The sequence below is a fragment of the Protopterus annectens genome, chromosome 2.part1, assembly GCF_019279795.1.
Source record: "Protopterus annectens isolate FY-2018-M chromosome 2.part1, PAN1.0, whole genome shotgun sequence".
Classification (NCBI taxonomy): domain Eukaryota; kingdom Metazoa; phylum Chordata; order Ceratodontiformes; family Protopteridae; genus Protopterus; species Protopterus annectens.
Window position 1 is genome coordinate 1,187,576,986 of NC_056729.1, and position 17,211 is coordinate 1,187,594,196.

A 17,211-nucleotide genomic window follows, 5' to 3' on the forward strand; every position below is an offset into this window, starting at 1 on the left:
ACCACTGCAGGTTTGTTAAGGGGAAGAAAACCTTTAACAATAGAAACAAGATTGTGATGATCCAAGAGAAAAGAAAAGCTTCTCCTATTGGTAACTTTAGATGCCTAGAAGGCATCTGACTGGGTATGTTGGGATTACAGTGGTGGCGCAGTGGTGCAGCGTTAACGTTGTTGCCTCACAGCAAGAGGTTCTCCAGTTCGATTCTCGGTTGGGGTGCCTTCGGTGCAAAGTTTGCAAGTTCTTCCTGCATTTGCGTGGGTTTCCTCCGGGTACTCCGGTTTCTTCCCACATTCTAAAGACATGCGTCTGGAACATTTCTCCCCGGGCCTCTGCTGAAAATAGGCTCTGTGGAGCTTATTCGGACTTTCCCGGTCAACAAATAATAAATAAATTAATTAATTACCTTTTGGAAAAAATTAGAAGACTTGGGTTTACACAAAGACAGATAAAGATAAAGGGTATTTACTTATCAATCTGCAGCTACTGTAAAGATGGTAGAGGTGCTTTTCTTAGGTGTTTGTTTATTTCTCTTTGATTACCTGGTAAGTAGACTTGCCCAAAGACCTTTTTCAGCCACAACTTAGGCCCAGAAGGGTAAAGATGATACAATTATACATTTGCAAATTTAATTAACTAAAACAAACATAAAATACAGCTACAGAAACACAAAGTAAAATTCAATTATACATATACTGAGTTATTAAGAGAAACATGTATATGATCAGATATACTTACACATATACTACATGGGATGTGGTATTCCAAAGTCAGACTAGGAAAAGTACAGTTATGTACACTTACCATAAATATAGATGTTCGAGTGTATTCACTGTTGCAGTCATTACATTTGGGTTATCTGCTTGCAGTAGCCCTCAGTCGGCCTGATTATCAAAGTCTTGGGTCCTGCGTCAGTTGCTGTCTCATCTTCTGTGACGTCAGGTAGTCAGGGGTATAAAACATGCAGCTGATGCCATTACATCAGTTTTTCTTGCCCCAGATGTCAGGTGCTCCCCTAATGGGAAGCAATAGGTTATAACTTCAACAAAAAAGCAAATACACCAAAAAGCTTTTTAAGCATAGTAAAGGAACATAGAGGTATAGTCAAAAAGAAAACAGGGGGCTGGAGGGAAGGTAACCAGGACCGCAACAGTGAATACAATCGAATATCTACATTTATGGTAAGTGTACACAACTGTACTATGTTCTTCGTGTTTCAATGTTGCAGTCATCACATTTGGGTAGATTCCCAAAGCTATGGATGGAAGGAGGAATTTAGATAGCATTAAGACCAGCTATAAGGCCCTGCAAGACTGCAGTGGCAAAGCCAGTTCTGGATTTACAGAAAATTGGCAAATGGTAATGCTTTGTTAAGGTATGTACAGAACTCCAAGTAGCAGCTTCTAGGATGTCTCTGGTAGGGACACCCCTAAGAAAGGCTATAGAGGTAGATGCAGCCCTGTTTGAATGAGGTCTAATCCCTTGTGGGATAGGTTTTCCATGGTGCTTATAGGAGAAATGAATGCAATGACCTATCCATTTAGAAATGGTTTGTTTTGAAATAGCCTTCCCCTCTGCCCCTGCAGCAAATGCCACCATCAGTTGTTCAGATTTCCTCTGAGGTTTAGTCCTGTCCAAGTAAAATCTAAGTTGTCTGTGCACATCTAAGGAGTGCAGCATCCGTTCCCCTTTAATCTGTGGATTAGAAAAGAAAGTTGGCAAATGGATGGATTGATTAAGAGCCACACTGGATACCACCATGGGCATGAAGGAGGGATTGCTCCTGAGGGACACCCTGTCCGCATGAAAAATGATGAAAGGCTCCACTGCCATAAGGGCCTGTAATTCAGATACCCTTCTTGCTGAAGTGATTGCTAAAAGGAAAGCTGTTTTCCAAGAAAGGAATTTTAACTCTGCACTTGCAGCTGGCTCAAAAGGAGGCAGAGTGAGATTTTTCAGTACAAAGTTAAGGTCCCAGGCTGGAGTTGGGGCTCTTCTGGGTGGTCTTAAGTTTTTGGCCCCTCTGAGAAACTGCTTGAGCAGTGGGTGAGAAAAGAGGGGTGGCTCTGTGTTGTAATGAGCTGAAATGGCTGAGGCGTGAATTTTGATGGAGGAAAAGGAAAGGCCCTTGTGAAGCATCTCAGTTAAGTATTGAAGAATCCGAGGTAAATTTGGCGCTGCTGTGGCCATCCCCTGAGTTTGGTTCCAAGCACAGAATCTTTTCCATTTTTCAGCATAAGATTTTCTAGTACTAGGCCTCCTTGCCTCCAAAATGACATCCAACACTTGTTTACTGAGGGATGTTTATGGGGACATTAGGTAATTAGACAGGCTGCCAGGTTCAGGGTTTGAAGAAGGGGATGCAGAATCTGGCTCCCCTGCTGTGACAGCAGGGTAGGGGTCAGAGGCAGGTACCATAGGGCTAGCTGTGATACACTGCGCAAGAGGAGGTAACAATATCGGTGGGGTACTTAGCTTTAGTTGAAGATTTCAGTTCTGAAACTCAAAAACGAAAATTTCAGGAGTCGGCCGACTGGCACTTGCGAACTGCTTCTGCTTTGGGCACCGCATGGCAAGAAAGACTGATGTAATGGCGTCGGCTGCATGCTTTGTACCCCTGACTACCTGATGTCACGGAAGATGATACAGCAACCGATGCAGGACCCAAGACTTTGATAATCAGGCCAACTGAGGGCTACTGCAAGCAGATAACTGAGGACTAATGCAAGCAGATAACCCAAATGTGATGACTGCAACAGTGAAACACGAAGATCATCAACAAGGTGCAACATGGTAGCACTGTCAGTTCTTATCAATAAATAATTGACATCCAGTGTCTTTATGTAGATGCTTACCCAGTGCTGTTTGAAATGTGTTAGTGTGTCATTGTTTTGAATTCTAGTGGGAAGATTGTTCGAAATGGCAGCTTGGAGTCTTGGAAAGGCTCTATCTATGAATACAGTTTTAAAATGGAGTCTTAGAAGGGTAAAATGATAAAAGTTGTGAATTTTTGAGGGAATAGTTTTATTTTTTAATGGGAAATAGTATTTTTGGGGAAAGTATCTTTATGCAATATTTTGATCGAAGTAAATGGGTAGAGCTTTCATTTATTGGCAGACAGTTTAATTTTTGAAGGCAGTGGTGGGTAGTGCCAGAAGGGCAAATCTACATATTTTGTTTATTGTGGTTTTCAGTTTCCTATTATTTTGTGAGGAATGAAAAGTTAGTAAGGGAAGGCAGCATTTAAGTTTGGAAAGCTGTACATTTTAGCTATGGATAACCTAGTAGCAAAGGATAGTAGGTTGGTGATTCTAGAACAGATTTTTACTTGCAAGAGTTTACCCTTAGTAGAGGTACTGAGCAAAGATATCCGTTATTTATTTCATTGGTTTGTTTACTGGGATAGTCCACTGGGCCAATAAGAGAACACTTTTAGTGGAGGCCTGGCGAGAAAAGCTCCACAATAAACATGAATACAGGCAAGCATTTAACAATTAATGTAAAACTTAATTTTTATCAGTTACTTTCAAGAAATATAAACTTAATTTACAGAGTGAGGCAAGAAATACAAGTAAAACAGGATGACTTTAAATAAAACTTCTGCCAAAAGAACAATTAGGTTATCTAAAGATATTTTTGTAGGATGATGTTAATTCGGGAGAGATAGAAGTTGTAAAGAATAGCAGCATGGTGGATAAATGAACAAGTAATACAATATATTCAGGAAATAGAGGGAGTCAGGATTTTAAGGGGTGGGGGCTTTGTGCAAGAGTTCCAGGACAAAGAGAGGTACTCTCCTAAAGAGGTTTTGAAAGATGCTAGGATTTGATTAACTCTGATTGTTAATGGAAGTGCATTCCAAGCTCTGGCTGCAGTACAGGAGTATAGAAGCTGACTGTCAGATAGGTTAGGCTTGTGCACCAGCAAAAATTGTTGATTTTCAGATCCGAGAGGTCTTTTGAGTAGATAGTGGCTAAATAATGTACTAAGGGCAAGGCAGGCTAAAGGTTTGTGGATTATTCTATGTGCAGTTGTCATTTGTATGTAGATGAGATAGTGTGAGAGTTCAAGCTATTTGAGGGAATGTAGAGCTGTACTGTGGTGGGAAGAATATTTAATGTTTGCAGCAAACCTGGAGATTTTATTAGAGCATGTTTCAAGCTTAGTTTTTAGGGAGGGCTGTAGGTTAGTAAGTAATGGGGCACCATAGATGAGACAGGAAAGTAGGTAAGTGGTAGCAAGGGTTTGTTTTGTGGGCAAGTTGAACTGTTTATGCTGACAGAGAATGTCTAGTTTTGGCATGTTTTGTTAATATTATGTCATATGTGCAGATCAAATTTTAAATGTTTATCTGTTACTACTCCCAGTAGTTTAGTAAAAGTAACTTCAATTATTGTGTTGTTTTGTGATTGTATGGTGAAGTGGGTATTGTTTAGGTGAGTTTTTTTCTTATGGATAAAAAGGAGTAGCTTAGTTTTTGTGGATTAAGTATCAGTTGATTGTTACTGAGCCAGGTCTCAATGGAGGTAAAGGCCATTTCAGTGATTGGTTGAAGGGAGGCAGATAACATATGCTGGAGGTGTTGACAAGATACAAGTGACTGGAAACGTATTTTCTGATTTTTGTCCAGATTTAACATAATTTAAAGAGGATTTACAGAGTAAGGTAAGACAATTATTAGATAATGTACAGTTCTAGTGGTATTCTTTTGAGCTTATGAGTATTTTCCTTAGTGCAATGAATTTAATACATGGTAGGGGAAGATTAGGAACTGGAAGCCTCCAAAATGAATTAGCTGATGCATCTTTTCTAAAAAGGTACTATACATACTATTAACACATACCATGTAAAGTAATATCAAAATAATTAATAGTTTCTTCAAATATGTTATCACTGAATTATATTTCTCACTTGTTCAATATCTCAAAGGAAAGAAATAGAATTCTCAAAAATGTCCATGACATAGGAAAGAAATCTACTCGTACAGATTTACATGTACATACACACACATATACATGTATGTGTGTGTACCTTGGATCTCAGGAACTAATGTCCCATCAGTCTGAAGAACCTGATCTGCAAGGGCATGGAACACATTATCATCATCACATTATCATTGCATGTATACTCTTTACCACTTCCACTAACCTAACTTAACACAGCTTTCACTTCCTACTCTCCAATCTCTACTATACTCTACCTCATAAACTAACCTTTACCACTTCACATAGAATCCCAACATCTGCTCTCAAATACTCTCTTTCTCTCCACAGGGTCACCTGCTCTATACTCCTTTCCACTTCAGGCACTGTGACATAACCTCACACCAAGTATCTCTACTTTTGATATTTTGCCTATTTATATTCTAGCTCCAAATCTAATACCTCTACTCACATTGAATCATGATAACTATTTCCAGACACACCCTACAAACGGCTATACTCTTAACTTCATTTGCAGTAGTCCTTACCACCACTTATCTAATCACTTTATTTGAAACAAAAAACCTCTACTTGCATAACTACTCACAAAACAAACACTTACCCTTAACAACTCACTAGCCCAAGCCCACATCAATATCACCTCCAACTCTAACTACCTACAAGCTAAATATCACAGACTTACTCCCATAAAACTGAATCACCTTGTAGCAAAAATTAAAATCCCACCCATCCTGAATCACAGCCACATACTTGCTCTCAAATATTCCTCCTTACAAGCTGGTGACATCCACCCTAACCCTGGCCCACCTAAACCTAACTTTTCATCTACTACACATTCTCCACCCAACTCCCTGATACCCTACTTAATTTTCCTAACTCCTTAAAAATTGGACATCTTAACATTCAAGCTTAAATAATAAAATAACTCATCTCCATGCCCTTCTCAGTACTTACTCATTTGATATTTTCTGCCTCACAGAAACTTGGTTAAAACCTATAACATCTGACAATGAAATTACCCCACCAGGATATAACATACTAAGAAATGACAGATTAAAACGTAAAGGAGGTGGAGTGGCCTTACTCTTTAAAACAATCTTCTTATATCCCCTATACCCCATACCCCAACCCAAGATAACTCAGCTGAAATCTTGATCTCTAAATTTCAAATCAACTCCAACAAAGCTATATATATATTCTGCATCTACCTACCCCCTGGCAATAACATTACTAATATAGAAGATACCCTGTCCTGGATTTCCTCAACCTACCCACAAGAAACTATTATTCTAGGAGACCTCAACACTGACTGGTATAGTATCAACAATGATAATCCCTCTTCTTACATCAACCTACATAACTTTAAACAAACTATTACCACCACTACTAGAATCAACAAACCTAACAACAAAGAGACCATCCTAGATTGGATTCTAGTTAATAAACAAAGAGAAAATTATCAAGTAGGAACCCTGCCAGATGATATCAGCGACCATTTGCCCAATGATATCATCAGGCATAAAATCGACATAAACAAACCTCCCAATTTTATTACTGCCAGAACCATAAAACTTGTTAAGCCTGACCTATTTCAAATGGAACTAAATGCCTGCAACTGGAACCCCTAAAATCCTCCCACTAGACGGCTGTCAGCTACTTTAACCACAAATTCTTAACAATACTTGATACCCATGCACCCAAAAGCTCTATCAGGATAAAGTTCAAATCTGCTCCTGGCTCTCAAAAGACACAAAACAAAAATACTTATAAGAAACAAATCCTGGGCTAAATGGAGAGCAACTAGAGATGTCTCAGAACACCTGAACTTTAGACAATTACGTAATACTACTAAAAAAGCCATACTCTCTGACAAACAAGCCTATTACAGTAAACTTCAACAGTCTCACACTATGAATCCACAAAAATTTGGACTGCCATTAATAACCTTCTTCAGCCCGGCCATTCTAGTACCCCTCCACCCCTAGAGTCAGATAACAAAAACAATCTAGAAATTGCCAATGCCTTCAATACCTACTTTACAGAGACCATTCAAACCCTGGCCACAAATCTAACTTCTACAAACACTAACCTACCTAATTCCCAACATGACAATCTTCCTACTTTCAAGATAAAACCCATCTCAATCTCCTTTATCCAGAAACTAATTCACAAGCTAAAACCCTGTACACCCTCTGATGACAACCTTCCAGCTGAATACCTTCAACTTGCATCCAGAGCAACTGCTCATCCTGTAGCTATTCTCATTAACCGTACCATTTCTGAAAGCACTATCCCTAATCTTTGGAAAATCTCACACATCATTCCCTTACATAAAGGAGGCAACTCTAATGAGTACTCCAACTATAGGCCCATAGCACTACTCTCACCCTTAGCTAAGATCATGGAGAAATGTATCCATCATCAGCTAATAGATTACCTTACTAAAAATAACATCCTGGCCAGCTGCCAACATGGCTTTAGACCCTTTCACAGCACCACCACTGCCCTTCTATCTTTCACCAATACTATTAACACCAACCGGAACAATAACTACCTCTCATCTGCACTCTTCATTGACCTGTCAAAAGCCTTTGACATGGTCAATCACTCTACTTATAAATACCCTACAATCCCTCTCTCTGGATTCTAATTCTATCCTTTGGTTTAAGTCTTACCTCAGCAACCGAAAACAAGCTGTTTTGTGGCAAAATCACTTGTCTTCATATCTCCTTGTTCTACTAGGAGTTCCTCAAGGCTCTATTTTAGGACCCCTTCTCTTCTCTCTGTTCATAAATGATCTTCATGTAGCTATTCCTCAATCCACCTGCATACAGTATGCTGATGATTCTACTATCATCTGTTCTGCAAAGTCTCTTCCTGAGCTGAAATCTGTAAGCCAAACTGTCTTCTCCATAGTAGAAACTTGGTTCCAAAACCGGTGCTTACTCTTGAATGCCAAAAAAACCAAATTACTTCTGATTACTCCTAACAACAAGACACCTCCCATACACTTCTCCATCCTAGCTAGTAATGGAACCCTTATATCACCTGATCTGACCTGTAAGTTATTAGGAGTTACAACAGACAATAAACTCACTTTTGACAATCATATTAATAACACCATTAAGTCCGTTAATAGAAAATTAGGCTCCTTGTATAGGATAAGACCCTTCCTCACCCCAAAAGCAAGAACTACCGTTGCCCACTCTCATTTACTCTCTACCCTCCTCTATGCTTCTCCCATTTACACCAATTTAAAGCAAAACAATCTCAACAAACTTACCAAAGCCTACAACAGTATTGCAAGGTTTGTAACTGGTAAGCCCTACAGAACCCATCACTGCATTAACCTACATCAGCTAGACTGGCTTGAACTGCAAAATGCGCTGCTACTCTCTCAACTAACTACTGCTCACAAAATCTTCTACCTTCCTAACAACACACCTACACTAAACAATCTTATAACACCCTATAATAATCTTCATTCCCTACGCTCCTCTAATAAACTCCTAGCTTATATACCCAAATCTAACAACTTAGCTGGTGACTCCTTATTCTCCACCACCACAGGTAAGCAATGGAACATGCTGCCACCCAACCTAACCTCTATTTCCTCTTTTCCCCTCTTCAAACTTAATCTTAAAAATCACCTAAAACTACAATGGTTATGCCCTTGCTGTAACCCTGACTAATATTCTACTATTAGCCTATAACCTATCTTCTCTCTCTTCCTTTACATTACTACTCTGCCAACAAATGTTATGTAAATGTTATCTTCCACATTTTTAACCCGATGGTTTACTTTAAAATGTTACGTTAATTCCTTCCTAATGTATGTGGCATTGCCTCTGATTGCTTTTTTTCTATATTATTATTAAGTATCTGGAGCTTTTCTCCCCGGGCCTCTACTGAAAATGGAAATATCTCCAGCTAGACTAGCCCGGTCAACAAATGTAAAATAAAATAAAAAAAATAAAATAAAATCATGGAACTTACAAACAAAGACATTGGCAACCCTCAAACACTGGACCCCACCCAGTCTGGGTTTGTGAAGGGCCGATCTTGTCTCCTGAACCTGACTGACTTCTTTGAATCAGTCTCCAGAGCTGTGGACGAGGGTAAGGCAGTCCACACAGCCTATCTGGACCTTGACAAGGCCTTCGACACCATCCCCTACTCTGGAATCACAGATAAATTTACTATGCTGGGCATAACTCCCTGCATCACTTGATGGGTTGCCAACTGGCTGGCTTACCGACAGAATCCAGACTGTAAAGGTAGCCAGCTCCAGACATGTGACAAGTGGAGTACCTCAGGGTTCAGTCCTAGGACCGCTCTTGTTTGGCATCTACTTCTCTGAAGTACAGGCCAACACTAAGGGACTCTGGCTAAGAAAGTTTGCAGATGTCTGCAACCTGGGAGCCATTACTGAATCCCCAAATGATGTGGATATTCTACAAAAGGGCCTTACAGAAACAGATGCTTAGTGCTACAGCCATGAGCTCAAGCTCAATGCCAAGAAATGTATAGTTATCCCCTTTGGGAAAAAACATGTACCCATGAATTACCACATAGGTGACAGTACACTAAATACCAAAAGTGTGATGAGAGATTTAGGGACACAGGTGGACAGTGGTCTCAACTTCGATAACCACATCGCCACAACAGTCAGGAAATCCTTCTACGTGGCACACCTCATCACTAAGGGCTTTTCACCAGAAAAAAGGAGGTCATTGTCCCACTGTACTCATCCCTCATTAGACCCATTATAGAGTACAACGCCCCATTTGGTATGTACCTCACAAGACATCTGCAACAGCTGGAAAAGCTGCAGAAATACCTCACTAAAAGAATCACAGACCTAAAGCAGATGCCCTATGCTGACCATCTAAAAAAAATTCCAGCTATACTCTGTGGCATATCGTCTACTCGGGGGCGATCTCTGCTTAACATACAAGGCCATGTCAAACCCTGAGCTGTTGGACATGCTCCACTTAAAGAAATCCCAATCCCTCAGAGCCACACGCTCCAGGGATCTACACCCTGTCATCACAATGAACAAAACATGCTGGAGGGATAAGTTCCTGACCCAGAGACTCCCCATACTCTGGAATAGACTGCCCATACATGTCAGACAGAGCACCTCCTTGGCCCTCTTCAAAAGGAACCTTGATGATTGGATGGGAGATAGGAAATTCACCCCTGGGATCACATCAGTCACCCTGCTAGACAGGGGTCCAGGGAAATAAACATTGTGGGAAGAAATATCTAGGGAATTGTTATGGCTAGGCTTATATAGGCCCTAGGGCCGATAGCCTAGTACCAACCTATGCACCTATAAAACTATATGTTCGACACTTCAAAATGCCGAATTTCATATGGCCGAGACCATATGACCAACATTTGAAAAGTCGAACATATGAAAAACAAAAGTAAAAAGCAACAAACACTTACCTAAACACTGCTAGCAGGGGGGCAAACCCCCCTGCTCCCACAGTGGGGGGCTTTGCCCCCCACACCCCCCAACTTAAATATACCAACTCCGAGATCGCACTGCAGTTCCTCACTGTCGGCATTTCAAATGTTGATCATATGGTCTCAGCCATATGAAATACAGCATTTTGAAGTGTTGACAATGTGAAGGGGACCCATTATATATATATATATATATATATATATATATATATATATATAGACACAGACACGTATGTTCTTCCTCAGGAGACCATAAACATATTAACATATGAGGTGCCATCAGTGTTTCCCCCTCTGTTTTTTTTGGGGTGGGGTTGCAAATAATTTTCAGACCTAATTACTGTTTTATAAGGAAACATGTAATAATTTAATAAGTCTGTGAATTCTTCTCATACTATCATGGCTACAGCTTTCAAACCCCAAATGATACAAAACTCACTTGTAGTTTCTTCACTACTGAAGCCACCAAAAATATTTTGCTTGTTACACTTGTTATACTTTGTATTACTTCTTCAGTGACTAACATATGACTCCTGTTGTGGAGCATACACTTGCAGAACCAATAAAGAAACAATTACACACTTTGTGAAACAATCAGCACCTTGGACTAATACTGATTATTAGATTCAATTCACGTATTTTCTGCCAACAGTTCTTGAGATAATGGCTAATCCCAAATCCAGTCTCACTATCACTTTATGCTGTCAATATGTCTGGAGTTGACAGCACAGAACCTCAGCCAGCGGGGTTGAAAACTACTAAATCTGTTAAACCAATTAGCTTAACCCCCCCCCCCCCCAAAATAAAAACATGAGAAAAACGGGTCATTCCAGAAGTCTCATTGGTTTCATTAATGCTTCTGTTTCTTCAGTTTTACAATTTCAGTTTCCCAGTTTAAGGATACTAAAATATTTCCAGTATTTTTTATAATAATCTGTATGGAGAACTTCTTGCACTCACACCTGCAGATTCCTGACCTCTTCTAAACTTCTATTATGAATTGGACAGTCAAATTTATCTAGCACCTAGTCAATCCCTCATGCAACTGACAGAAACTTTTCTCCATATGGCAAAATAAATTCTTACTTTCCAAATGTTACTGTTGGCAATTTATCAATTTGTATTCCTCAAGATAAACCTAATTACAAATATGGTTTCAAAAGTAACTTGCAACAGGTTTAGAGGTATTTTCTGAACAAGTTAGACAGTGATGATAAAATTGGGCAACTAAGGACTGTCGTGGACTGCTTTCCTGTATTTGCTGCTGCTAGTTCTCAAGATAATGGCTAAATCCCACTCATCACTGTCACTATGTGCTCTTAGAAGCTCAACACCACTCTACCTCTTAGCATGAAAATTCTGGATAAAACCAGAAATAATAGGGGTACAAAGGCCAATATCAAGGACAAATTTAAATACTGTTGTTATAAACTTAGAATGTTGCTACAATGACATACATTGCATGGATATGAAATCTAAAACTCAAATGGCCTTACTGAATTACTGATTTCAGTTCTGAATGATTTGCTAGAAAAATAGAAATTTTACATGGAACAGACCAAAACTATGACGCAAAAATGTGGATATTCAGCAAAGTTTTAGACAGTTGAGAGTTATATAGCTGACATACAGAACTCCAAGCGAAAGCAATTAGAATATATTAAACGTGTTAAACTAATGAACTTACACACACACACATACAAAAAAAAACATAAGACTGAAAGGTTCAAGAAAATGTTATTATAGCCACTGACATATCAGCATATAGCTTTAAGAGGACATGAAACTGCCTCAGATAGCTAGACTGCACCAATGACATGGAGGGATAAAGCCCTGACCACAGCCTAGGGGACTAGAGTTCAACTAGCAGCTTAGGCTCCTGATGGCACAAGCAAGGAGAATTTGACATACCTATCGGGGGGGGGGGGGGCAGACGAAAGAAGAGACAGTGACTCCCACCAGCACATGCTACTCCACTGATGACATGGCCTCTGTGGAGACCAGATGCCAATCATGACATAGGGAGAGTTGGCGCTGCAAAGAAGCTGGCATCACAACCTAAGCCAGCGATTGTAGCCCCTGTTAGAGCATGTGTGAGAGAATGCATACACAGATTAGGTGGAATAGGTAGTCCTCGCAGTGATGCAAGTACTCAGGGTGCCACCAGGGACAGGGTTAAGCCATAAAATAGAAACATTTCTCATTGCCAGGGTACCAGCAAGAGCAAAAAGCACTTTAATGGTTGCCTGGATTATGGTATTCCCCCTTGGACAGTACAATGCCTTCCTTAGGGAAGGTTTTATGGTCAGCAAACACAGGGACAAAACACTGTCATTTAATACAGATAGGGTCTGTCCTCATACAGGAAGCACTCACGGTGAATAAGTAATGCATTCTATCTGAGCAAGGCAGTATTTGCCTAGTCAGTGCATGTTCTTTCATCTGTTGTTTGATGCAGAGATATGAAGCTGGATGTCTTCATAATAAACAACTTTACTTTCATTATAATAAGTGACTTGGGAGCTTTAAGAAATACCAATGCTGGTATATTGGAATTAAAAAGGGAAGGTAATAAATATGTTTATAAAACATAATAAATAGTAATATGAGGAATGGATTTATAAAAAGGAATTAAAACTGAAGCAACTGGAGTAAGTAGGTGGATAGTACAAGGCAACAGTACATGAACTTCATCTCCTGCTGTGAACTATCAATCACAGCAGCAGCAAACAGCTCAAATTACCTTTGCCACTTTGACAGATATGAAGGGGACGTGTTTAGGGGGAGCGGAGATGAGTTTAAGGACTACAACTCAGGCATAACAAAAGGATGAAAATTGGCCACTTTAGAAAAAAATGAAGCAACAGACAGTGAGAATAGTGTTCTGTGCGATTATCCCCATTGTCTTTTTAGTAGTCACTGAAATGCAAGTAATGGTAATTAAACCTGACTGACTGACTGAAAGAAAGCAGGGTATATGTGAAAACAAATGTAAAGTCAATGCATTGACAGGAGCTTGTACTATTTTAAAACCAAACACTGCATTGTGGGATAGCTAGCACTAGAATAAAAAAATCAAGATGCTGGACCCCATGTGGGCAGACTCTGGACTTACATTTAAAAAAATCTAAAAAGTACACAGAGTCCAAAAAGTGGTGTTAAAATGTAGGAAACATCAAGACACGATGAAATAAACATGTTTTTTCAGTCTGTGAGTGCAGTTCTTCTTTAAGTTTGACTTCTTGCAGAGAGTGCATACATACTAAACAATTCTCATCATGTAAACTAAAGACATACAATAGAACAAAAGGTATGGCACATACTGTAAGAAATACATCTGCAGATTCACTGGGCCAGTAAGCATCTGCCAGGTGGCCAAACAGGGTAAATGAATAACAGTTAACTTTAAAAAAGTAAAACATACTTCAGGTGTAAGTTCTATCTTCTCATAGCGCCGCCTGAAAGGAAGGGTTAGCACTTCTGCACGCCGGTAGGCCATAGGTGGTGGCTGACAGTCTATCATTAGGTCTGTGCGGTGCGACTGTGTAGATGGGGGCTGGGTGTACTGTTCTGGACACACCACATGAAGCGGCTGCAAGATGAAGCAGAGAGTTAACAAGGATATGAGAAACTCTGAATAAAACATTAAAAGATTTTGAAAATCTGAGTACAACTATCTGAACTTATCAAATTACTTACAAAGCAAAAGACATGCCTATGCATGTAAACCTGGGAAAATGGTATGTACTGGATATATTAAGTTCTTTATTGCAAGAGCCAACCCCATGATGCATTCAGCAGTTTCAGTTTTTTATAATTCAAAAACAAGGAACCATTTCTTTGCAAGTTGTGGTTAAGGCCAAGATGATATAATGTAGCATCAGATGTATGGAATGCCAGCAAATGTAGTCATACTGCGGTGAGTGGGTGGGATACAGGGCTTTGAACATAGTTTACAGTATACAAGAAACAATCTAATGCTGCCTTTCAGTTTTTAAGGAACAATCTTATGCTGCTTTTCAGTTTTTAGTTATATATGCCCTTCAGAGTTCACTAAAGAAAGTGGAAAAAAAAAGAAGGTTCTTGAAATTATACGTAAAGTGAATGCAGCACTTAATGCAGAATGTGTGAAACACATGACAATGATCTTCTTTACAAAGTTTCATTTGACAAAATTATTTTTGGAGAGGAAATTTAATCACTTCTATTGGTCCTCGTTTCTACGAATTCAAAACCCATTTAACTTACCTGATGTTTCTGAAAGCATCCTTTTACAAACTTAGTTATTGGGTTCTCCAGCACTTAAATCAATAAGGATTCTGATTCCTCTGTACTTAGTCAACCTGAACTTTCATTCCTCACTATTTACTAAATGTGGGTTTGGGTTTCCTGCTATTTACCAAACAGGCTTTTGGTTCCCTGCACTTAGGCTACCTTATTATATCACTGAAATCAAGTAAAGGTGAAAATATACTTTTAAGTAAGTATACCATGTCTAGGGCCCTTAATGTTGCTACAAAACATTACTCCAAGCAAAAGTTTTTACAGAAAAAAATTAACTATTTTCATATAGTACACTGAGTAGCTAATTAAATCTACCATGTTTGAGAGCAACTAGTGAATAATATTGCTGCTGATGTTTTCTGATGCACTATAGAGCCATTGTATCATGGGTTATGTGGACACCACAATGGGCTCAGTGAAAAGGTCTCTACCTCTAAAGTTCAAGCTCCTAGCTTCAGTCTTGATCTGTGAGTGAAGTTTACAAGTTCTTTCTGTAATCTTTGCTCTGGGTACAAAACTGAGTTAAATGACTGAATCCATTTACAGTGTGTGTGTGTGTGTGTGTGTGTGTATACTGACATTGTGTAGACATTAATCCAAGAGGTGGATCTTGGGGCTTATTGATGGAGAAGAAAGAATTGTACTGGCAACTGCAGTTGAATGCAGGTAGTGTACCAGGGTTGAACTAAATGTCTTAGAACACCTGTCTGTTAAGACTTAAAGCATATATGCTGTAAACTACAGTCCGATGTTTAGAGTACCTGTGATTATGAATTAAGAGGATGTTTCTTTGTTACCCCACTGTTTTTAGGACAGATATTTGATATTAGTATTTTTATATGTGAATAATTAAGTATGGTATGGATCGTTATCTATTCATTTACTTCTGAATGTGTTTGAAATATTAAGTTATGGTGTATTCCCTTAAGGATTGAGGTTTAAATGATCATCTGAATTCAGGAAAGTTTTAAATGGTGGAGGGCTGACATATTTCTTTATCTGAAGAAGTTTTTGTATAGTTAAAAATGAAAGCGCTTATGTTATCTGACTAATAAACGGCAGTGTATTTTACAGTGACCAGTGTTTTATTCGTGTTTTTTTAGTTAACAGTTTGTTGGGTTTATGGTTTACTATTGAAAATGCGAACGGCACTTGGGCGACAGTCGGATAGTCGAACGTATAAGGTCATAAACACGGATGTCGAAGACATAATAATCAATCTAGGAACAGTTTTAACATGGGTCGAGGTAGGGAAGATGTTTGTAGTAGGGAATAATACTGAACACCTACCTCGACCCATGTTAAAACCGTCCCTAGATTGATTATTTTGTCTTCGACATCCTTGTTTACGACCTTATACGTTCGACTATCCAACTGTCGCCCAAGTGCCGTTCGCATTTTCAACAGTAAACCTGGGTTTATTACTTGTTTGCTGGTCTGTCTTTGTGAACAGAATGGCAAGGAGTGGTCCTGGAAATTCACAGTAGTTATTTCCTGACTTGCATTTGGATGAATTATATTGGTCGGTGGGTAACCTTACCTTGTTTGCTCAGCAGTTATTGCAAAAACTTGAATTGGCTTCACCATTTGTTCCAGAAGAAGACACTAATGGAAGAGCTGTAGGTGATTTGCATTTGAATATCAATGGGACAAGGTCAAGTGAGGTTTCACGTGTAATGGGGAACTGACTCTTTGAATGGCTTTAGGAATGCAATAAAATGTCAGTGCTAATCATAACTTCACAGTCCCTAATGTGGGGGAATGGTTGCGGAAAAAAAATGGACTTTAAAAATGAAGTAAGAAGAGACGATGGTACTCTTAGTGAGTGGCTTGATGAATAGGAGTACAAACTTTTTAAAATACAAAAACTTCAGCTGGAGAACATGTATCTCTCGGAATCCATTAAAACTAATATGGTTCCAAAAGTACTAAGGGTGTGGAAATATCCCATGGGTCTGATAAAAAATTCAGCCTTGCATAAGGACCTGTTACAACTATTTGACAGACATGGACGTTAATTCATTGAGCTGTTAGTAAAACATAAAGCAAGGCAGATTGAGCAATTAAGTAATGAAATTAACGTGCTGGATATGTCCATTATGGAAGATTTATTATATGAACAATATAAGGTACTACATTCTCGTACTTTTCATTCTATTGATGTGCAAACTGAAAAAAATGAAAGAAAGGAAAATCCAAAAATTGGAAGGGGAGAGAGTGAACTATTCAAACCATAAAGCATACCTGAATCCACCCAGGGATGGTGAAGGAAATTTGGGCAGAAACAACAACAAAATCATCAAAAGGAATTTGTACAAGATAAGGAATATGTTTGGTTCCTATGTGCCAGAAACAGAAACCGGTTTGGATGAATCCCCTTTGGATTTTCCACCACTACGGTGATCCGAACGGCTGAAGGAGAAACACAACAGATGAGGGGACAATGACCTGGCGAACATATTTGCCCAAGAATCAGATAAGAGGAATGGCAGAATACAAAGGTCGAGCACCA

The 17,211-nt window shown here is 39.2% G+C and overlaps 1 protein-coding gene across 1 annotated transcript in view; it reads right to left on the reverse strand.

The window, feature by feature from the left end:
* INTS9 (integrator complex subunit 9) overlaps positions 1–17,211 on the reverse strand; it is a 943,738-nt gene that overhangs the window by 232,425 nt on the left and 694,102 nt on the right. The window contains exon 10 of the mRNA XM_044062717.1: positions 13,840–14,007. Within this exon, the coding sequence (XP_043918652.1) occupies positions 13,840–14,007 (168 nt within the window). The remainder of the gene's footprint in view (positions 1–13,839; positions 14,008–17,211) is intronic.